The 23,689-nt window shown below is 46.1% G+C and overlaps 1 protein-coding gene across 1 annotated transcript in view; it reads left to right on the forward strand.

Moving 5' to 3' along the window:
* MINDY4 (MINDY lysine 48 deubiquitinase 4) overlaps positions 1 to 23,689 on the forward strand; it is a 100,755-nt gene that overhangs the window by 20,556 nt on the left and 56,510 nt on the right. The window contains exon 7 of the mRNA XM_007466106.1: positions 14,323 to 14,330. Within this exon, the coding sequence (XP_007466168.1) occupies positions 14,323 to 14,330 (8 nt within the window). The remainder of the gene's footprint in view (positions 1 to 14,322; positions 14,331 to 23,689) is intronic.

A 23,689-nucleotide genomic window follows, 5' to 3' on the forward strand; every position in this document is an offset into this window, starting at 1 on the left:
AAAGAGTGTTCAAACGGCAGGGGAGCCAGCCCCCGGCCCTCAGGTGAGTGTGCTGTGCCCAGGTGATGGTTTTCGGAGAACCGTCCAGTCCCGAGTGGCTCCTTCGGCTCTCCGAGCGAGGCTGTGAAATAGGGGAGGTGATGATGGTCACTCCACCAGGGAGAAAGCAGCCCAGAGTGCACACACCAGGAGGCTTTGGGGGGGGGGGAGGGGTTTCTTTGGCCCTTCTTACTTCTTCTCAAGGGTCAGTCTGATATGGTACAAGAGATGCGTCGAAGCCAGAGGTATGGTGGTGAATCAGTTCCCATGAGGCTCCTCTGGGGCAATTTTTTTTAACCCTATCCTAAGCCCTTCGCTTTTATTCTTTCACAATAGACCTTGGTGATCCCTACGCTGATTGTTTTTTGAATGTTAAACCAACCTTACATTTCTAGAATGAACCAGCCTTGGCTATGACACATTATCTTTGTATATATTGTTTGATTTGACTTACTAATATTTTGTGTAGGGTTTTGTATATAAATTCATGAGGGAGGTTGGCTGGCAAATTTCCTTCCTTGTAACAACAGCCTTGTCAGATTTTGGTGTCCAGGATATGCTAGAAGTGGTCCCTCTTTTTTTTTATGGTCTTGAAAAGTTAGTGTGAGATTGGTGTTATTTCTTCCTTAAATATTTGGGAGAATTTTCTGGAGAAGGCTTCTGAGCATTGAGTTAAAAGGTTTTAAATTGTGGATTCAATTAAAAATTTTTTTCTAATTAAAATTTTCTATTTCTTCTTGTGTCAGTTTTGGCAAGTTGTATTTTTCCAAGGAATTTAACCACTTAATTTATATTTTAACTGATATAAAATTGTGTAATTATACACAATTTTTTTTATTGGAATAAAATTGCTTTACAATGTTGTGTTAGTTTCTGCTATACAGTGAAGTGAATCAGCTATACGTATACCTATCTCCCCTCCCTCTTGGACCTCCCTTACACTCGCCCCCCATCCCACCCATCCATGTTGTCACAGAGCACCGAGCTGAGCTCCCAGTGCTATATAGCAGGTTCCCACTAGCTATCTCTTTTACACATGGTAGTGTATATATGTCAGCCCTAATCTCCCAATTCGTCCCACCCTCTCCTTCCCACCCTGTGTCCAAATGTCCGTTCTCTATGTCTACGTCTCTATTCCTGCCCTGCAAATAGGTTCATCTGTACCATTTTTCTAGATGCCACATATATGTGTTAATATACGATATTTGTTTTTCTTTCTGGCTTACTTCAGTCTGTATGACAGACTCTAGGTCCATCCACAGCTCTACAAATGACCCAATTTCATTCCTTTTTATGGCTGAGTAATATTCCATTGTTTATATGTACCACATCTTCTTTATCCATTCATCTGTCTTTGGACATTTAGGTTGTTTCCATGTCCTGGCTATTGTAAATAGTGCTGCAATGAACATTGGGGTACGTGTCCTTGTGAATTATGAATATCCTCTTATTGTCCCTTTAAAGTCTGTAAGATCTGCAGGGATGTCTCTGTTTCCATTCCCGATACTGGTAATTTGTGTTCTATGAATTATATGCTTTTTTCAAAGAGCTAACTTTTGGCTTTGTAGGTTTGTTTTCTAATTAATTGATTCCCACTCTTACTTTTATTCTTTTTCCTTCTGCTTTCTTTGAGTTTAATTTGCTATTATTTTCTATTTTATTTTATTATTTATTTCTATTTTGTCTTAAATTATCGATTCTCAGCCACCTCCTCCTCCTTCTTCTTGTTCTTCTCTTTCCTCCTCCTCTTCTTTGGGCATTTCTGATTCTAATTTTTAGGGGGCTTCGTGACTGCTATTTCAGGATTATTTTCAATATTTCTTACATATAATTATTAATATTGAATCCTACCATTAATTGAGAGTTTACTTAGTGCCTGATACTATACTAGGCACTTTTCATATATTATTCTATTTCATACTTGAAAAAACCTGCAAGGAGGTATTATTATTCCTCAGTTTACAGATGAGGGAATACAGACTTATAGAGGTTATCACTCCCAAGGTTGCCTAGCCGGGAAGTGAAGGAGCTGGGATATGAACCTTGGTGTTTCTGAGTCCAAAGGCCATCATGCCTGTAAGCACCATCCTGTACTAGTTAGGTAATTGCGTTTTTGTTTGTGTGTGTTGTGTATGTTTTAAACACTAGTAATTTGCTTGGAGAATTTCTGCAGGGGTGGGTATAAGAAGTATTAGGCATCCTGGTTTGTAATACTGGCTTTTTAAGTCATTTACTGTGCGCCTAATAGGTGCCAGGCACTTAGGCTCTGGTAGTGCAAGGCAAGCTAAACAGATATAGTGTATTAACTCCCTTTGTGACCATAGATAAGCTGGGCCTACTTTGCTTATACATTTTGTGACTATGTTATTTGATGCATGTACATATAGAATTCTTATAGCTTCTTGTCGGATAGACTTCTCTATCGTTGTGAAATCTCTCTTCATCTCTAATAACGCTTATTGCCTTAATGTCTATTTAGGTATAGCTACCTCAGCTTTCCTTTGATTAGTGTTTTCATGGCATATCTTTTTTTCCATCTTTTTTTTTCATCCATTCTGTACCTTTACGTTTAAAGGTGCCAACCAAAAGTCTGTGCGGTTTACCAGGATCCTTCACCCTTTAAAAAAATAATTATTATAATTTATTTAAATTAAAATAAAATAAAACAAAACAAAACCAGTTTACCCATTTCTCCCACCTTCTACCCACCTCAACCTTCTGCTTTTTTTAAAAATTAATTAATTAATTAATTTATTTTTGGCTGTGTTGGGTCTTCGTTTCCGTGCAAGGGTTTTCTCTAGTTGTGGCGAGCGGGGGCCACTCTTCATCGCGGTGCACGGGCCTCTCACTGTCGCGGCCTCTCTTGTTGCGGAGCACAGGCTCCAGACGCGCAGGCTCAGTAGTTGTGGCTCACGGGCCTAGTTGCTCCGAGGCATGTGGGATCTTCCCAGACCAGGGCTCGAACCCGTGTCCCCTGCATTGGCGGGCAGATTCTCAACCACTGTGCCACCAGGGAAGCCCTACCTTCTTCTTTCGTAATATCTTTTAAGGCTACAAATTTCCCTCTAAGTAATGCTTTGTATCCCAGAAGTTAATAAATTATATAATCATATAATTTAGCTTAAATATTTTCTAATTCCCATTGTGATTTATTCTTTTGCCCTGTGGGCTATTTAGACATGTATTGACTAATTCACAGCATTTGGGCTATTTTTCTGGTTATCTGTTTGTTTTTGATTTCTAGCTTATTTCCACCTTAGTCATAATATATTCTGTATGATTTCAATCCTTTGATATTTGTTGAGATTTCTTTATGGTCTAGTATATATTTAAAGCTTGTGTCTTATAACCAGCATATATATGGATTTTTAAAAATCCAGTCTGATAATTTTTTGTTTTAGTTGGAATAATTACTGCATTTACATTTTCCTTTTGCTTGAAGAACTTTCTTTAGTATTTCTTTAGCAGGTATATTACAATAATTTTTTTTTTCAGTTTTTGTTTGGTAATGTCTTTATTTTGCCTTTATTTTTGAAGGATATTTTCAATGGGTGTAGAATTCTAGATTGGTGGCTTATTTTCTTTTCAGCACTTTAAGTATTTAATTCCATTATCTTACCTTAGTCTTTCATTATCTCTATTGATAAATAAGTTGACATTTTTTATTACTACTCTTTTGAAGGTAATGTGTCTTGTTTTTAACCTCTGACTGCTTCTTTTTAATTTTTTTTTTTTTTGCTTCTTCTCATTCTTTAATTTTCAACAGTGTTACTATGATGTGATAGACGTGGGTTTCTTTGACATTTCCGTTAGTATATGTAGAGCTTCCTCAGTTTGGGGTCGATACCTTTCATCAGTTTTGAAAATTATTGTCTATTGTCTTTTCAAATATTGCTTTTATCCCATCCTTTCTTTTCTCTCCTGGTACTCCAGTCATACATATATTACTACATATTTTCACTGTGTTCTATAGGGTTTTAAAAAAAATATTCTTTCCTATGTTTTCCATCTTTTTCTCCCTCTGTACTTTAATCTAGATATTTTCTCTTGCTCTATCTTGTGGTTCATGTTTTTTCTCTTTTGCCGTGCTATTAAATATATATAATAAATTATTACTTTTAGTTATTTTTCAGTTTTATAATTTCTGTTTCTTTGTAAAAAGTAGATATCAGTCTTTTGTGAGATTCTCCATCTTTTATTTTCTTGAGCACATTATTCATAGTCATTTTAAAGTTGCTGTCTGGTAACACCTATATCTGGATCACCTATAGGTCTATTGATATTGTCTTTTTTCTTTTGGGTTTTGATAATTTCGTCCTATTTCTTTGCATTTCTGATAATTTTGATTCAATTCCAGACGTTGCATGTGAATAATTGTAGAGGCTCTGGTTAACATTACCTTCCTCCAAAGAGGATTTAATTTTCTTTTGGTAGATAGTAATCTTTTGCTAGTTTTAGACTTTGTAAAATATCTTTTCCTTTGTTGGACAGAAATTCTCAATTTTGGCGTAATTAATCCATCTCTTGTTTGGTATACGATTTGCATTTTTGCATTTTTTCTTTATTAAGTCCTTTCTTGCCTTTAGGTTTCCATGGTATTCTCCTGTATTTTTTCTATTAATTTTGTAATTTTAGCTTTCGCATTTAGGTATTTAATCTTTTGTATTTGTTAGGTTGAAAGACTCACTTTTATTTTTCTCCATATAGTAAGACAGTTTTCCTAGCACCACCTACTCTATAATTTGTTCTTTACCCCATGCCTTGATTCTTTTCTAAGTTCCTGTATAGATTGTCCAGCCAGTGCAATAACAGTGCCGTATGTTCAGAACTTCTTCCCCATTCCTTCTTCTAACTACGATTTGCTGCAAAATTGCAGAGACCTTATACAGGAAATCATCAGAAATCGTAATCCATCCTGGTGCCTTTTAGGGTATCCACAGAGACACTCTAGAGAACAGCCTTATCTACTTATTAGTTTTTAAACTAGAAATGGTGGGACTGGCTTTACATTAAACAAATATATATATATATATTTTTTTTTGTTGTTGTTGTTGTTTGTTTGTTTTTTGGTACGCAGGCCTCTCACTGTTGTGGCCTCTTCCGTTGCGGAGCACAGGCTCCAGACGCGCAGGCTCAGCGGCCATGGCTCACGGGCCCAGCCGCTCCGCGGCATGTGGGATCTTCCCGGACCGGGGCACGAACCCGTGTGCCCTGCATCGGCAGGCGGACTCTCAACCACTGCGCCACCAGGGAAACCCATCTCTCTCTTTTTTATGTGGGTCATGTGTGGGAAGGGAACCAGGAAGACCCACGGCTGCACGGTCCCTGGGAGCTGCAGGATTAGGCGTCTAGAAGATGTCTGGCTGTGTGGCTGTCATGGTGTATCCAGTGAGCTCAGGGCAGTTGTGAACTTCATGAGCATTGATGAATTTCACCCTGGGGAAGGTGGATGTTTTCCCCAAATACAATCTTAAAGTATGATAGAATCCATGGAATTGAAGTTTAATTTCGTTGGATTTTTTTAAAAGATGTTTTAAATTGGGTGTTTTGAAAGCAGAGTGGAATAGATGTTGCTTTAGAATCTGTCTCGATTCTTAACCGTGTAGTTTGTCAGGGCTAGAAAGATCCTTAGAATCCAAGCCCTTCATTTGGCAGTTGGGGAACAGGGCCCAGGGAGCAGAGGGGAGATGGCTCACCTGAGCTCTTGCAGGTGTATGGTCCTTTCATAAGCTCTGTTTTCACTGTCTGGCTATGTTTAGAGCTTTTGCTCGAAATACGTATGGTCTTTCCTGTATTCAATATAAGCCTGCAGCACAATTGTCATCCATCAACATATGACATCTTATTCCTCACACAGCAATCCCTTGGTTTTGGAGAGGCTTGATTTCAAACCCTGAGTTCATGGAGTTTGTCCTCAAAAAATCCCCATCAATTCACAGAAATATCCATTTATTCAATTAACTTATTAACAAGTTTTTAATGAGTGCTGTAGTGTGTCAGAGCCAGCTTGTACTGGCTCACGGACCTGATTGTTGCCATGTCTTCCTGACGTCAATGTGGTAGCTTGAAATTGGTCATGGTAGGAATATTTACACCATGGAAATTGGCAAATGCTGCAAATTAGCATCCCCTTTCCCTCGAGAGCCGGTTGTTAACTTCTACCAGCACACCACCTGTGATGGCCTACTATGTGCCAGATGCAATTCTAGTCACTGGGGATTCCACATGGATGAAAGACCAAGACTCTGCCCTCTTGGAGTGTATACTTCTGATGGGGAGAGGCAGCCCATGACAACCCAGTGACTAAATATATAACGAACCTGGGTGCCACGAGGAAAAGTAATTCAGGGAAGTGTGATGGGGAGGCCTGGGTTTGGGGCTACTATTTTACAAAGGGGAAGCTGGGGAAAACCTTTCTGAGGTGACGTGAGAGGAGACCAGAAGGAAGACAGGGAACCAGCTTTTGATCCCTGGGAGCAAATGCAAAGAGAGCAGCCGTGTCAGGCAGAGGCATGGCCTTCTGTGACTTGTGCTCAGCAGGATCCCTCTGGCTGCCGGGTTGGGGTTGAGAATAGATTCCAGGAGGCAAGGCTGGCAGCCGGGGGACCAGGCAGGGGGTGACTGCAGTCGTTTGAATGAGGCAGGGCAGTGAAGGTGGCGAGATGTGGGCTGGGTTATCACTCACACACACACACACACACACACACACACACACACACACACACACACACACACACACACACACACAGAGAGACAGAGGGATCCTCTGCTTTTCGAGTTAGCTTTATTCCACTTCACTTTCACTAAAGACCTATGTTAGCTAACCAAAATAAATCCAAAGAGGATTTTCACTTTTAGGGAAAAAGGCAAAAAGTACAAGTGGTGATCAGCGTTTTGTAGTAAGTCGTTACAAAGGCAGCTCGCACTCTGAACAGCAGCCAGGGCGGCACCGCCAAGCTCCTTCCCTGGGAGCCATACTCAGCATCAGGCCGCCATAGCCCTGAACTGGTCTGTGAGCCTCTGTGCTTGATCTCGATTTATTTTGTGCCTCCATTAGCAAGATGTGTCCTAAGGTAATTGCATCTTCGCTTTACACCATCTCAGCTTAGGAAAGGTTTCATAGGAACGCTCTACATTTGGGTAGAAGGGGAAACCTGCATATGGTAGAGTCAACAGGATTTGACCATGGATTAGATTTGCCTCGTTAGAGAACGAGAAGAGGCAAGGATGACTCCAAAGTTTTTGGCTGAACAAACCGGAAGATGCAGTTGCCATTCCCTGAAATGAGGAAGGTGGTGGGAGAAGCAGGTTTAAGTCATGGGCCCCAGGCCACAGTCCATTGTCCTCCCTGCCCTGATACTTTTTATCAGGCCAGTGGTGTTTCTTTGTTGACTGGCCTCCCTGTGGCCTGAGTCAGAGACCATGTGTCTGGAATCCACAGATGTGAGCAGTCAGCTAGCTGTCTTGTGGTTCTCATTTCAGGCCCTGTTGATGCTATTGTGACAGGACAGTTCTCTTCTGGCCCCAGGGTCTTATTGAAGCTGTGAAGAGGTTGTTTCTCACACCAGGACTATTACTAGAGCGCACGTAATAGGATTGCTCACGGCTGTTCTCTGAGGACAGTGAAAGCAATTGTCTTGCCTTTAAATCGAGCACTTATTTTTCCTGTGTTTGCAGGTTGAATGTCTGCCTTGGTCAGATGTCCAGCCCACTCTGGGCCTCTGTGCTCCCGTCTGTAAGGGAAGGGTTGGATGGACTGCTCTTCAGGGGCTCCTCCGTCTCTGACATGCCCCTCATCCTACACTGTACACATGGCCTTGGGCATGTCCAGGCCAAACTTCCACCTTCTCTGTGATTCAGGAATCATAGTCTATTCAGCTGGTCTCTGATGTTCATCTTGTGTAAAGAATGAGCATGTAAACGGGGCCCTGTGCCTTGGGAGTCCCTCCTAGATGGTGGGCTCCTCTGAGCTCCTATAGTAGAATGATACAGGACTCAGCAATGCAGATTCACCCCCAGCCCCGAGCATGAGGGTCTGTTGCTGGAGGCCTGATGATCTCCTGTTCTGGCTGCAGGGTTTTGTCTGGGAGGCTGGCTGAGTGCTGCATCCTGCCACCTCCAACCCCTTTTGAATGATTTCTGTCTTAGGTCAAAGTGCCAAGAACAGCTGTTCTCAAACTGTGATCCCTGGACCAGCAGCACCTGCATTGCCTGGGAACTTGTTAGAAACACAACTTGTCTGACTTGCTGAATTGGAACTTTGCGGGTGAAGCCCAGCAGTGTGTTTTAACAAGTCCTCCGGGTGATGGGCTGCAGGCTAAGTTTTGGGAACCAGTGTCCCGGAAGCTAAGCCTGAGTTGGAGGGTCAGGTGCATGTAATCTGTTAGGCGTGTGCTCTCAAGAGAAAGGCAGCGAGGGAAGCAGGACAGGGCAGGGGAAGGTCTCAGCAAGGATATGGAGGGTTAGGCGGCTCCCACAGGGAGGTGAGCATGTGAACTGACCCAGAGCTGCTCCCACCTTTAAGCTAGGAGAGGGCTTATCTTTCTTGTGTCAGTCATTGGCTATGCGTGGCCCATCCTGGGGTGGGGCGGGCAGTGTGCCATCTCCTGGCTGAGTTTTGCGAAGGAGATTTCTCTGGAGAAGGGTGCAGCTGTGAGCCTTTAGCAGCCAACGTGGATAGCAGCTGGGATGGGTGCGCCCAGTCACGGTCATCTGTGGGGGACACCTGCATCTTCCACGTCAGTTCTCGTGGTTCCTTCTGTACTCGCCCAGCTCCCAGTGGGATAATAAAAATAGACAATCTCGAAGCCTGCTCATGGCCATCACTTCTGGTGCACGGGATGTCCTGGTGAGGCAGGCCAAGCAGGGATCATTTACAGGTGAGGAGACAGACCCCAGAGGGGGAGACTGCAAAGAAGTTCGATATAAGCCCACATACAGCCCCTCCCGTCACGACACCCACAGCTCACATTGCAAGAGCACCATGTTAACCCATCACTGGCTTCAAGCTGGATGATGCCCTGCTGTCTCAGTCAGACAGGAGGTGTCCCTGAGCTTTCTTGGCGCCCAGATCTGGCACTGGGGATGTGGAAAGATGAGATGGCTCCCTGCTCTGAAGCCAAAGGCCCGCTGAGGCTGTATGTAATTGGGTGCTTAACTGTGGCCCTCAGAGGAGTGGAAGATCCGGGAGCAGGTGGAGGTGCCGTTGACAGGACAGGAGAGCCTTGGGCTTGGAGAGGCCGTGTTTGATGCCAAGACTTGATGGTGAACTAGTAACACTGGGTGAGGAATAGCTGTGATTAGCCTGCCTTGTTCTGTGCGGATCTCTGCAGCCTGGACACAGACACAGCCCCACCAAAGCATCAATGTGTGACGGCTCTGTGTCAAGGCCTGTAGTCAATTCCAGGGATACAGCGACTGATGTAGGGTGCGCCCCCATCAGGTTTTCGGGTTTTGCAGGAGAATGGACAGTAGGTGGCAGCAGATCTTCATCAATCTTCAGGACCCCAGAGACTTTGGTTGGCCCTGTTGTGTGATTTCAGCCAGCAGACACTCACCAGGCCCCTACCAACGATGATGAGATGATGACATGACGACACACTCAGGTGGGAGAGAGATGAATGAGATCCAATCCCTCCTGGGTCCTCCCCACTCCCGAGCTCCAGATCACTAGCCGAGGCCTGTTTGCATCCTGAGAGGGAGTGAATGATGCCACCTGGGGCCTGGAAGAGGCTGAGCAGAGGATGTGGCATTTGTGGTTTATTGACTGTTCCCCATCCCCGAGCATCCAGAGTCTGACAACATCTGCGCTGCATGGGACGAGTAATGGGTAGAATTTCCATTTTAATTTGTCTCTGCATGTTATTTGGACTTTATGTCAGACTAGGGAGGTTCGAAATTAGCTGAGCCTTGAAACATACACAACACACAGTTGCTTTCCTGTGTGCCAGAAACCCCGCGTGAACAGGTGGCCTGCCTGGGGCTCCTGTGCTGGTCCAGCTTCCCCTTCATAACTGACTTCAGGGATCTGTCTTCTGTGTCAGTACGGCTGCCCTTCACACCTGCCATCAGTGCCCTGTGCCTAGCTGGTTCTCCTTCCCATCTCTTACCCACATTCATCCTACATGTGTGTCCCCGGTCCACAGTGGAATGCCTTCTCTCTCCTCCAAATGCCGGCCTCTCCCTAGCACGTCCAGGAGTTTATAAACACGAGAAACGGCTCCAGCGCACATTACAGGCCACTCGGAGCCCTCCAGGAGCAGGGTTGATGCTCTCACCCCTGTGCTTTAATTATAGCTGCTACCTACCTTCAGTTCAAGGGTTTCTGAGTCTTTGATCCAATGCATCCCCCAGGGGAAAGAGACTTCTCATGAGTCAGATTTCCTTTGAGATCAAGAAAGTGTGGCTAAAGAGGCAAGAGAGTGTCCACACCTCTCCTTGGAAGGGTGAATGATCTCATTTTGTCCATTTTTGGACATTAGGATGGCAGCTCTGAGATCCTCCTCTGCACACACCTGGGCCTTGCCAGCTCTGCCCTAGGCCCAAGTCCATGGCACGCAGGCTGGGAAGATGTTCCATGCAGGGGAAGCCGCTGCTGCTAGATGGAAAGTAGCTGTTAAGGCTCAGAGATAATTTTTGGGAGGTGAGCGTCAGAGAGCAGGGGAGGGGTATGGAGACTCTTATTTCCTGGGTGCTTTTTTCCCCCTCACTCCAAGATGCTTACTGGCTGGTCTGCGAGCTAGCTTCCAGCAGACCCTAGCTACCAGAACCCCAAAGAGAGGCCCATCTGGAGATTAGCAACAGGGTCAGGATGAGAGTGAAGCAAGTGAGGTATCTCAGGGGCAAAATTTAAGGAGGCACTCACTCTTACGGTGTTTCAGCTGCAGTGTAGGCACCTCCATGAACCTTGAGACTGACTGCCTCCTTAAATTTTGCATCCTAGGTACCTTGTTATGTTTCACTCTAATTCTAGCCTAGTCCGCAGTCTGGCTGCTTCTCTTCTGCTTCTCAGTATCATGGGTAATCCTCAATAGAGCACAATGATTTGATAATTCATCTTTACTTCCATTAACTCTTTGAGGATTGGAGCGGGCCTTATTTCTTTGTTGTTGTTGTTTTTCCTAGCTATATCCCTGGACCTGGCAATCTATATGGAGCAAATGAGAGAATGTACGTAGTAAGGAGAATGAAAGGGAAAACCATGCTGATCTGTTTGGGACAGTGTCATGAAACTTAAGTTGATAATCTTTAATAGAATTGGAACAATCCAAGCTTTATCTTCAAGTTCACTTGTCAGCATTCATTCATTCACTCATTTATTTTTTATTCATATATTCATTTAACCAACTAATCATCCAGGCAACCAACCATCCATCCAACCAACCAGCCAAGCAACACAACCCCTCACAACTGTGATGTCCAGTATTGAAGTCATCTTGAATGTTGCCTTCTTTAGGAAGCCTTTCTGATCTCTTCCCTGCTCCTATACCTGGACGTGATCCCCTTCTCATACCTCTCACAGCACATGTCACACTGGAGACCTGACAGGCTACCATGTTTCTCCTCCTGGGTTGTCAGCCACCTGAGTATGGGGGTGAGTCGTCTGTGACCCTGCCTCCCTCAATTTTGCTCAGAATTGTTCCAAACTTATTGGATGGAGCTGAATTATTGGCATGGCCTTGTGGGAGGGGGAGGTAAAATGTGAAGTCTTCCCCTTCATTCAAGGGACACGCAGGAGAGTGGGACTAGTGATTTAGCAAACAGGAAAGTCACCTAAAAATAGGAGGCAGATCTGTCCCAGAGCCAGATGGATGGTGCCCATTGAGGTGCCATAGGATCTTAGAGGGGGCGTTGCTGTTCCTGGGCTGGGCCTTGAAGTCTGAGCGGGGTTGGAATAGACCAGCTGGGGGCCAGCCAAGGGCCTCACTGCTGTGCCTGACATACTCATCACTCTTCTGCACCTTCCTCCAAGCCTGAGATTTTTTTTGGGGGGGGGGGAAGTTTGCTCATGTCCCTGGGGATCTCATTCCTAAAGACTAAAGCAGCTCCCTTGCTCTTCCTCAGCCCTTTTTTTTTTTTTTCCCCCTGGGGCCTGCATTGGGTTCCGCTGCATTTGCAGACATTTTTGGATAATGTGCACTTATAGTGGCTCATGGAGAAAGAGGCTAATCTCGTAGCTTTCCTAAGGATTGGGAAAGGACACTGATTTAGGGAAAAGATGCGCATCCCTGTTCTCACTCCAAGTATAACCCTGATAGGCTGGCTACCTTGGGGCCTGGGTGGAGCGAGCTGAAGTCTTTCCCCTGCCAAATCCTGTTGCATCCTGCTAGAGTGGACCTTCCCTCGTGACTCCTCAGCTGGTTTTCCTAAACAGTGGCCACGACTCACTTGGGCTGGTGCCTCCACCTTGGAAAGATGGCCTTTGATGCTGCGTTCTGTCAGGGGCATTTGGGGCAGAATTCTTCAAATCACAAAGATGACCCGCCGGGGCAGTTTCCTGTGTAGCTGGATTCTGTGTGTGTGCCTCATTCCAGAAAATTCTACTTTGTTTTCTCTGCTCATTGCACAAGAAGTTACTAAAACCATGGGATTCCTTCCATTTCCTGTAGGGGCCGGTTTCGCAGCCATGGGTCCCTCAGAAGTAGAGCCTCTTCCCGATAGAGTAAACAGTTTTTGATCTCTATGTAAATACCTGTTATTTAATTTTAATTCAGTTCAACAATGCATTTATGGAGTTCCTCTTGCTTGTTCGAATAGTGCTGGGGAGAGATGCTGAAGATGTGGCTCTTGCCCCAGAGAGGCCGAGACCTCCATACACATAAAATCATGATTAAAAAAAAAAAAAAAAGAAAAGAAAAGAAAGTGACAAGCGGACAGGGCAGGTGCCATGGACCTGGAGTCTAGATTGTTTGAAGGGTAGTTAAGCTGTTGATATTTATTGAATACTCATTCTGTTGCAAGAGCATTCGATGTATTACCTCGTTTAATTCTGACAGCAACACTAGGAGGGTTATCAGCTCCGTTTTACAGATGGGAAAACTGAGGCACAGAATTACCAACCAGCCTGAGTTCATGCAGGCAGTCTGGCTCTAGGGACCTCAGTCTTAACCCCTGTCCTCAAGCCCCTGTCTGAGGAAGAAGGACTCATGGGGAGCTGACATGGGCGAGGACTTAGAGGGTTGGTCTGGTGATTCAGAGAGTGGACGCATGCCAAGCTGAGGGGCCAGTGTGAGCAAGTGTGAAGAGGCAGGTGAGGTGGTGTAGCTGGAACCAGGGCATGTGTGGGGACCAGGAGAAGAGGAGACTGGAGGACTGGACGGTGCTTGAGAGCCAAGCTAAAGAGCAGTAGAGAGGAACAGAAAGGTTTCTCGAGTTTTTGGTTAGGTGGTCGTTGTGTTTTTTAACTGGTTAGAGCTGTGCTTTAGGGAGACTAGTCCAGGAGCGCTGCAGGAATGACAAGGGTGACCAGTAGCAGGAATCTGACCTAGAAGGTGGGGTGGGCCCTGACCCGAGGAGCAGGGGATCTGGAAGGAGAATCCTTGGGACTTGGTGTGCAGGGAGGCTGTAGGCCTGGAGGGCCGGGAGGCTGGGCATGCAGACGGCAGGGAGAGGGGGCCTGACTGGGGGAGGCACTGGGTCAGGAAGCAGGTGAAGAGGCTGTTCCTGGAGACGTCCAGTGGAGCTGTTGTCTCCACAGTCAGGAGTGGGCAGAAGCGCAGATCCTGGGCAATGTTGCATGAGAGGTTGGGAGGGGGCATCTGGAGGGGCTGGCACGGGGCTGAGAGCTGAAGTCCTTGGAGGGGTGGACATGGCCAAAGGTGCAGGATAAAGGTGCCAAGGTCAGAATCCTGCAACGGGAGAGCCACATGTTTGATGTGGTAAGGAAGCGGGGTGGTCAGAGCAGAGGAGGACTTGGGAGGTGAGGGAGAAGAGGGTCTCCAGGAAGCAGGAGGTGTGGGCAGCCTCGGAACCTTAGGGGGGAGATTGGGAAGGTCACTAGGTCTGGTGACAGAGTGGCTTTGGAGAGAGCACTTTCAGTAGGGACTTGGGGGGCAGAAGGTCACCTGCAGCAGGTTGAGGACACGCACGAGAGCATGCAGCTTTTTGAAAGAAGTCAGAGGGCTTCCCTGGTGGCGCAGTGGTTAAGAATCCGCCTGCCAATGCAGGGGACATGGGTTCGAGCCCTGGTCTGGGAAGATCCCACGTGCCGTGGAGCAGTTAAGCCCTTGTACCACAACTACTGAAGCCTGCACGCCTGGAGCCCGTGCTCCGGAACAAGAGAAGCCACTGCAGTGAGAATCGCGCGCACCGCAACGAAGAGTAGCCCCCGCTCGCCGCAACCAGAGGAAGCCCGTGTGCAGCAACAAAGACCCACCGCAGCCAAAAATAAATAAATCTATAAAAAAAAATAATAAAAGAAGTTAGAGGGGATGACAAGCATAGGGACAGGATGGCAGCTCAAGAGGGTAGAGGGTTAAGGCACAGGATCTTTCTTTCCAGGGGATGGGAGAGATAGGAGCACGTTTGTAAGCCAAGGGCTGGGCGGCAGGAGCAGAGGGGAGAAACTGATCATTCATAGAGACTCTGAGGGGGCAGGAAGTGTGGGCCTGGGCGGGCCCGGGAGTGGGCAGCGGCCACAGTAGCCAGATTCATCTTCTGCCAAGCTCCACAGTGATAATTGATGTCCGTAATGACCGGCCCGGGGCATTACAAGTTCCCAAAGTACCTTTTAAATCCTCAGTGAAAGAGCCAATTCTGCTCAGCAGAGTTCCTGAGTTATTTGAAATGTATTCCAGTTAAGCAAATCTTTGTTAAGTTACTGAGGACTGCTGTTTGGGAAACATTGCATTTTATTGTATTCTGAGACTTTGCAAGGTGGCTCTCCATCTTTAATATATTTAGTAACCCAGCATGGTGAGGCTGAAAGGGCCCGAGATTTAGAATTGGGCAGATCTGTCCCTTACTAACAGGGTGACCTTGGGCACAGTGTGTGTGTGTTTTCAAAAAAATCTTTACAACTTACTTTCTTCATCTAAAAAATGGGATGACATACCTACCTTTATGTTTATGTTATCTTTATGTTATGAAGAGTAAATGAAATAATGTATGTAAAACATTTGGCCCACAGTAGCTACTTTAATAAATACTTGCTTTCTTTGCTACTGTTTAGTTAGCCCAAGCACCCTGTTTCTTGAATGGATGGACGTGTTCCTGAATAAATGAACATTTTGTAAGAAAGGGATGGGAAGTGAGATTAGAGGCAGATTATGCAAGATGGTGATGGTTAAAGAGAAGAGTTGAGCCCCATTGTGTGGGCTACAGACGAGCGCAGTGAGGAGTGTGGGCTGGGTTCCCTGACTCAGGCACGGAGCAGGCCCTCCTCCGCAGGGCATGTCCACCCTGTGCACTGAGGGCCCAGGTGAGGCGGGGGCCACTTGGATGTGCGCTCCTGCCTTTCTTTTTTTCCAGAAGTTCTCCGGAGGCCAGGCCTGGACGGTGGGCTGGCACAGTGAGCTGCCCTTGCCCGGGCCCGCACGGCTGTGGTCCACGCTCTCACGGCTTCTGCTCCAGGCCTGGGGCTTCATTAGATTCCTTGATAGAGTGTAGCGAAAGGGGAAGTCCATGATGGAGGATGGCGTTCCTATAATTGATGATGACGCTTCCGTTGCTCCCAGTGTCACTTTGTTTGGCCTTCTCCCTTCTTCTTTTGAATGAGAAAAAAAAAAAAAATTGAGCAAACTAAAAAAGTCAGTGACGGAAACCGAACCAAGTACCCATCTGGGGACTGGAGGCTCTTTTGCAAGGCTTAGAGCTGCCTCGTTTTTCTTATTCACCTCCTCATGGAGCAATGACACATTGAGTGTTCATGTTCCAGAAGCTACTATCCAGAGGGCAGATGAACTTATAAGGGCATTTCAACAAGTGTCTAGGAGCCAGTGCCAGAAGCTGCCAAGGAAATCCAGCCACACGCCTCTAAAAGTCAGTCTCTTCACCCCCCCACCCTACACAGTGTATTAAAAGAAGAAGAGAGTATCCACGTTAGATAAAAACCAAAAACGGACCTGGCCCATTAAAGGCATTATGACTGACTTATCATTCTTCTTTTTCAAGAAAATAACTCCAAAATCGTACACTTATCAGACGCAGGAATCTGGGAGAGCTTCAACAAGGATCCTGGTTTTAAAAAGTGTTGTCCGACCAATAAACCCCCACCATGGATTTTGTAGGAGGCTGTTATTGTCCTTAGGCTGATGTAATATCTGCAACTTGCTTTCAGATATTATTTTTTTTTTCCGGCAAAAAAAAAAAATGTGTGTGTATGTGTGTATTTGGAGAGAGAGAGAAGGAGAAATAGAGAGGGAAAGCAAATAAGGCAAAATATTAACAATTTGTCACTGTAAGTGAGGGGTATGCCAGTGTTATGGTATTGATCCTTTCCATTTTCCTGTAAATTTTAACACTTTTCAAAATAGAAAGGGAAAGTATTTATGGAACAAGTAGGAAAAGTGAAGTCAATAGGATCTATTTTTTGTCTCTCAGAAAAGATCATGAAGAATGTAATAGGGTCATAGTGGGTCACTATGGAATGGTGGCATCCGGGTGAGGTGACGGTGCAGACACAAGGCTAGCCCAGGAGACACCGAGGAATCACCCCAACACAGCCCCTTCCTTGTTGTATATGGGCATCCTCGAGCCCTTTGACCTCCAAGGAACCAGTGGCTGTGACAGAAACAAGAGCTCATATATGTCTTCCAGAGGCACAGAAAGCAGCTGCTTTTGGTGTCATCCTGGTGGGCACTGCGAAGCCCATTCCTACCCTCCCTCACCAGATCCATCCTCCCCCACCCACGCTGTTGGGCCTGGAATGCGCACGCCCACAGCCTGGCTGCATCTTCCCGCTCCATACCTTCCGGATGTTTTCTCGAGACTCACAGTTCCTTGATTACACCCACATCGTGAAGCTCAGTGTGACATTTCCGACAGGAGACTGCCCGACGTGGGTCCAGCTGCTTCACATGGTTTTTCTATTTGTCCTGGAAAAAGCTCCAGATACCTTTGGCCAAAGCTCTTCCCGTTGGCCGTGCTTCTTGCGACCATTGCTCGCCCACACGGTCCAGCAGGGGCTGCAGTCTGCAAGTCCCTGCACGTCCACCCTGCCTGGGATAGGTAACCTTGGCAGAAGGCAGTGGCCTGGAGAAGCAAGGACTCCAGGGGGGGTTTTGGAGGGCGTGTGCTTTCAGTCTCCCGCCTGTGTTATTTGCATTTAGATCCCTAGAAACCAAGGGAGTCAGAGCCTTGCCAAAGGGCTTCATTCCACTTCTGCAGAAGTTCCACTACTAAGGAGAAAAGAGAATGTGCTGCTTTGATTTTTTTTTTTTGTTCCTCCTCGCAAACTCACATGGAATATTGTTACCTCTTAAGGATCTGGGAAGGAATACTTGCCCTGTGCTAAAATTTTCAGTCCTCAGGTCCTGACTTCCTTGTGAGGTGGGTCCTGCGCTCCCCTGCTTTAGGGCTCATGGAACGTTCCAGCACAGATTCCCCGCCTTTGAGCAGCTGTGCTTATCCACATCCTAGCTCCCACTGAATACCCACCCTGCCAGGCTCTCCACCTGAGAAACCCTTATTAGAGGCAGGGGTGGTAACCCCAGCGGGGTGGGGAGGAAAGGCTCCCACACTCTGGTTGGTACCCGGGGACCCTCGCACCTCATTTCAAGTGCAGACACTACCTGGAGAGGCACAGGGAGGCCACCTAGCTGGCCCAGGGACACATCTAATTTTAACCCAGGGTGTACGTGTCCTGACGGGGGCTGGCTCACCCATGGAAATTCCACAGCTCTCCGGTTTTATGTGTGTGAGTGGTGTAATGCTCAAAGTTTGCAAAGCTCAATTGGGTTTAAAGCAACATTTCTTTCTCCTTTTTCTAAGAAATGCCCAGAAAACAATCAGTCCTCTGTGTTTTTGGTGTAAGTCAAAATTTCCTAGAGATTCCTTTTTTGTGTGTGTGATGGGGCAGCATGGGGTGGAAAAAAGGGGAGCTCCGTGAGCCAGTCTTGGCTGGACCTTTCTCTGTACGAACTTGGACAAGACAGTTGCGGGGTGTCTGGGGCGGAGACTTTGGGACATCTCTTGGTGGGTCACTGGGAACTCATGGATCAGACAAATAAAAGAGAAAACAAAAGAACAAACTCCTTGGGTTCGGGTTCAGATCCAAACGTTGTGAACCTGAAACTTACACAGTTTGGGTGCCTCTTGAAGACAGAGAATATAAACTTACCTCATTTTTGTAAATTTGACACATGCCAACATGTGCTAGGGCCTCTTGGAAGGGCCCGTGCAAGGGAGGGTCCCTGAAGCTTAAGCCCCATTAACTTCATGGTAAATCAGACACTATTCAGGTGGTTGTTATTTTTCTGGCTAAGTAAGAACATTACAACAATTTTGTAAAATTTAAATATAGATGTAATCTTGAAAGAAAAGTCCAGCCTTTGAAATAAATCAGTTAAGCCTCAGGAAAGATTCACAGTATTGTATGGTCCCCATTTGGCCATGGATCTGTGTGCCCCGGACTGGTTTGTGTTGGACGATTTTCGATTTTCTGAGCCTCAGTTTTGAAAATAAGGCTAAAAAGTCCCTTTGCTACCCCACACACAGGCTTTTTGTGAGAAGTAAATTAAAAACTGTGCTTTCAAAGTGCTTGGTAAAACACCCAGATAAACAATTCCTATTGCAAGGACAAAACTTAGAACCCTTAGAATGTCACAGAGAAGACAGTGGAAGCCCAGGGAAGTAAGGATTCATCCATGTCTGCTTGGGGAAAGATAGGAGCTCCAGAAAAAAAGTTAAGTGTAGGTCTCCGCACCCTTTCTAAAAGTAAACGAACGCCAGTTGCTTTGTTTTCAAATTGATATGAAGTTAACCTCGGACCCAGACAGTATTGTTTCAGACTTGCTGCTTATGGCTCTTTTATTAATGCTTATGCAGGGGAACGTTTTGTGAGTTTAAAATGAAAATATTTCTTCCCAGAAGTTGTTTTACGCCACCCTTTGGCATATTTTACCAAACAGAACCTAAGTGGGCTTAATGTTTAATGGGACTTGGAAAAAGTCGGCCTCTCTTTGTTGGGACAGCTCCTTCCCTGGATGCGTTGTGCTTTACTAAGACAGTAAAGAGCAGTCGTGGTGCCAAAAAGCAGTTTCTCCGAGCAGCTAAGTAAACATCTTCGCACAGCTTTCCAATCCACGATGGAAACCAGCGGCAACTCTTATGGAATGTCTTTCAGGCGCACGTTAGAACCTTCCCTTTTATAACTCCAAGTGTGACTTTAGACTTCCTGGGCCCGGGGCCAAGGTAGTAGAGGCAATCCCTTCCATTCCTGCGCTGTCACATGAGCCTCAGGGAGGGCGGGGCCAGGGGGAATCTCTGAGGGAACCATCCTATTAGGCCCTCACTCCCCTGCCGGGAGCCCTAAACAGAGGCAGCCTTAGTGATCCCACCTGCCGGGTGTGCAGTCTGGGGCTCACACCAGGAGGGGATGGGGCTCACGGCCTGGGCCCGTTACCACATCATGTCTCTCGCTCCATCCCTGGTCACTGGGCTCATCCTGCATCTCACAATGGCTGGGCTTGGCTGAGCTACGCAGCCAAGTGCTGGTGGGCAGAGCGGAGGAGGCAAGACCAAGAGGAAGGAAGGTCGTGGGCTAGCAACATTGTGCTTGGTGAACTGCACAGTTCGGGTGAATGAGTGGTTACTCAGTGGATCTGGCCGTGTCCCAGAGGTGTACTCCATAGAGACCACTTGTCCTTCAAGAGGGTATTTTTCTTTTCCTGGAGCCACCTTTTCACCCCCTGTTGAGCAGTGCCTGCCTCCCAGTACCAGTTGCCATGTGGAGCTGAGCTCAGCCACATCTGGGAAATTGCAAGCTCAGAGAAGGGCAGAGCGATAGGAGCTGGAGGAGCCTCCAGTCCTGCTAGTGTGCATCCCTTACTGGAGGAGTGACCAGCCAGTCCCAGTGCATTCTGAGTCTTAAGGAAACACATTCAGTGGCTCCAACGTCCAGCATGGGATAGATGAAAATGAGCTAAGGTGAGAGTCTGGAGCCTGACATTCTATTTCTGCTTTGCCCACGACCCAGGGGTTCTTGGTAGAAGCTCTGCCTTCCATTCCCACCCCTGACAGACTAGACAGTGTGGGTTAGCCCTTCCAGCCCTTCCAGAGGGATGAGCCTTATCTAGGTGAACCCTGAGTACTCCTCAGCTTCCAGAGGGAGCATCCATTAAACACCAGATGTATGCCAAGGCCTCGTGCCAAACTGGGAGAGTAACATGAAGGAAGGGCACAGCTGGTACGGTTTTGTTTCGCCAGTTGTGTGCCCATGCATGAACCCTCCCAGTCTGATAACTTGGTGACCGGGGTAAATTTCTTCTCTGTTCCTGAAATGTGCCAGAATCCAGCCCAACTCAGGGAAGGAGAAATGTTGGACTTGGTTTTGGATCTTGCTCTAGCTGTGCACACTTCTGGCCAAGGATGTTTGCCAAAGCCTGTGGGGAGGGGTGCGTACGGAAAGAGAGTTAAGCTGATAAATCATCACCCTCAAAGAACAATGGTTCAGGAGGCGAGAGTACAACGTGTGTTCTCTCCAGCTCGACAGGCTGAGCCGATTGCTTTTCCAGGAGGATGCAGGGCCATCAGGGACCCCTCCCCTCCCAGTCCGTTCTCACCGGGTGATCCCTATCTTTGTCCAACCTTTGTCCAACCCGGATGAGAGAGTCTTGGCTATGCAGCCCAATTCCCAATTAAAGTTTTTCACTAGTTTCAGGAAGATAATTTATTTGGGCCGAATTGCTAAGGCAGATTGCTTTCACAGTATTCCAAGCAGAGCACTTTCTCACAGGAAGTCTCAGACCAGGCAGTTCCAGTCAGGTTTTCCACATCCTTAAGAGAAAGGAGAGAGGAAGACAAAAAGATTCCTTTTATATGTTGACGGTCAACAGCTGGAGAACTGGCAAGTGCCGGGTATAAAACTGAGATCTGTGCACATGATGACTTCTTGATAACCCAGCCCTTAATGAGATCTCCTGTTCTTTGACGGCTTAATTTTAAAAATGCCTGTGGATGTGACAGCCCAGGGAGGTGGAGCGCTTCCTGCGGCTGGGACTCGGATCGCCTCGGGCTGAGCACTGGGCGGTGGAGACACTGGAGGAGCCCCCTTCCTCCCTCCAGAGCTCGGTTTCCTCATCTGTAAAACCAAAGGTTATGGCAGGTGACTCCTGAGCGCCTTCCAGGTCTAACTCACCATGATTCTGTACCTCGTCTTCATCTGGGGGAGCTTGGCTGAGCCTCTGCGGGAAGCCAAAGGGCAGGAAAGTTGAAATCTTTTATTCTCTGGAGAATTTTCTTAAAAGTTCTTTTTACAATTAGTTCGCCGTCAGGGATCCACCTCACTAAGGCTTAGCCCTCCCGAAGTTCAGTCTTTGATAAGAGCCTTTAATCACAAGGGTTGTGCAGAGTCACCGTTGGGAAGGCAGGGAAGGAACACGACACAGCACGGCCGTTCCTCCTAGGGCGCCTCCTAGGTGCCTGCCAAGCGCACAGATGGCCAAACAGCGCCTGCGGGTAGGCATGCGGTGGGCCCGAAGAGCTGAAACCCAAAATCACTGGAGGTGATGGCCGTTGCAGCTTCACAAAGATGATCCTGGTCAAAGGGAAGTTGAGACGTGAGGCAATCAGTCTATTGCCAGATGATGCCAGTCTTCTCTGGCACGAGCTGGACCTGCGGCTCGTCTGTCCAGTTTCGGTATGTCCATTGACAACTGCACAGCCCTCTGCTTCATTACCATCGAACCTTCTTGTTTATTCCAAAAGGATGTTCTTTTTGAAATAGGGTAGTAGAAAGAGTGGGGAACCTGGGTCAGGAAACCTGGACTCTGGCCCTGGGGTTGTCAGTTTCACTTGTCTCATTATACTGCCTCTAGCATATCTCTGGTATAGTTCTGAATCTCGTGGGATGATGGACATCCTCATCAGGCTACTGCCTCCAGTGGGCAAGCGTCCAAAGCTTTACTGTTAGGATGCTCTGTAGGCTTCAAATATGTACATATCAAGCAAAGCAAAATCCTTCCCTTCCCTTGAGCTTGCTAAGTTTTTTTTTTTTTTTAATTTATATGAGTATTTATTTTTATCAAATACTTTTTCTGCATCTATTGAGATTGTTTTACATGTCTTCTCTCTTTTGGGGAACTTCTAGGTTTTCTAGGGAATTATTAGATTTTCTGATGTCAAAATATTCTTGCATACCTACTTGGTCAACGTTTTTTTCAAACTCATGGCTGATGAAGTGGTCTTTTATTTTAGTTTCATAGTTTTTGCACTTACGTTTACAAGTGTTAGGATTTTGGAATCAAGGTTATACTTGCGTCATTAATCATCATCACCTCAGCTAACACATAGTAATTACTCTGTCGGATACTATTCTCAGCATTTGATATATTAACTTGTTGAATTCTCACCACAAACGTTTGAAGTAGGACTGTTATTAACCATTTTACAGAGGTTCATGATGGCTAAATTTTCATGTTGAATCGCTCCTTTTGTTATTCTGCAACAAGTAGGTTTATCACTAATAATGCTTTTTATCGGAGAGTTTATTTTTATCCGATAGCATTTAGCTACATTCGCATTTAAATGGCTGGCATACAAGTGATATATTTTTTCCCCATGCTTTACTGTTTTCCTTTGTGTCATGTATTATGTGAAACAGCATATTGCTAATTTAAAAAATCAATCTGAGTGTGTCTGTCTTTTAACCGGCAAGTTTAATTTATTCACCTTTATTATAGTTACTGATATACTTGAATTCATGTGTCCTGTTATATTTTACACGTTGATTTTGCCATACTTTTACTTTCTTTTTTTTTTTAAGATTTTTTTTTTTGATGTGGACCATTTTTAAAGTCTTTATTGAATTTGTTACAATATTGCTTCTGTTTTATGTTTTTTGGTTTTTTGGCTGTGAGCCATGTGGGATCTTAGCTCCCCGATCAGCGATCGAGCTTGTACCCCCTGCATTGGAAGGCGAAGTTTTAACCACTGGACCGCCAGGGAAGTCCCTTCCTTTCTTTTTCAACTTAACCATTTTAAAGTGAACAATCCAGTGGCATTTAGTGCATTCACAAATTTGTGTAACCACCACCTCTACCTAGTTCTAAGACATTTTCTTCTCTTCAAAGTAAAATCTCTTCCTATTAAGCAGTTTCTCCCCATTCCTCCCACTCCCAACCCCTGGAAACCACCAGTCCACAATATTTCACATAAATGGAATCATATGTGACCTTTTGTCTCTGGCTTCTTTCACTTAACATAATGGTTTTTTTGTTTTTGTTTTCTATAAATTTTTTATTTATTTTTATTTTTGGCTGCATTGGGTTTTCGTTGCTGCGCGCGGGCTTTTCTCTAGTTGTGGTGTGCGGGCTTCTCATTGCAGTGGCTTCTCTTGTTGCAGAGCACGGGCTGTAGGCACGCAGGCTTCAGTAGTTGTGGCACGTGGGCTCAGTAGTTGTGGTGCATGGGCTTAGTTGCTCTGCGGCATGTGGGATCTTCCCGGGCCAGGGCTCGAACCCGTGTCCCCTGCATTGGCAGGCGGATTCTTTTT

The sequence above is a fragment of the Lipotes vexillifer genome, unplaced genomic scaffold, assembly GCF_000442215.2.
Source record: "Lipotes vexillifer unplaced genomic scaffold, Lipotes_vexillifer_v1.1 scaffold150, whole genome shotgun sequence".
NCBI classification, from domain to species: Eukaryota; Metazoa; Chordata; class Mammalia; order Artiodactyla; family Lipotidae; genus Lipotes; species Lipotes vexillifer.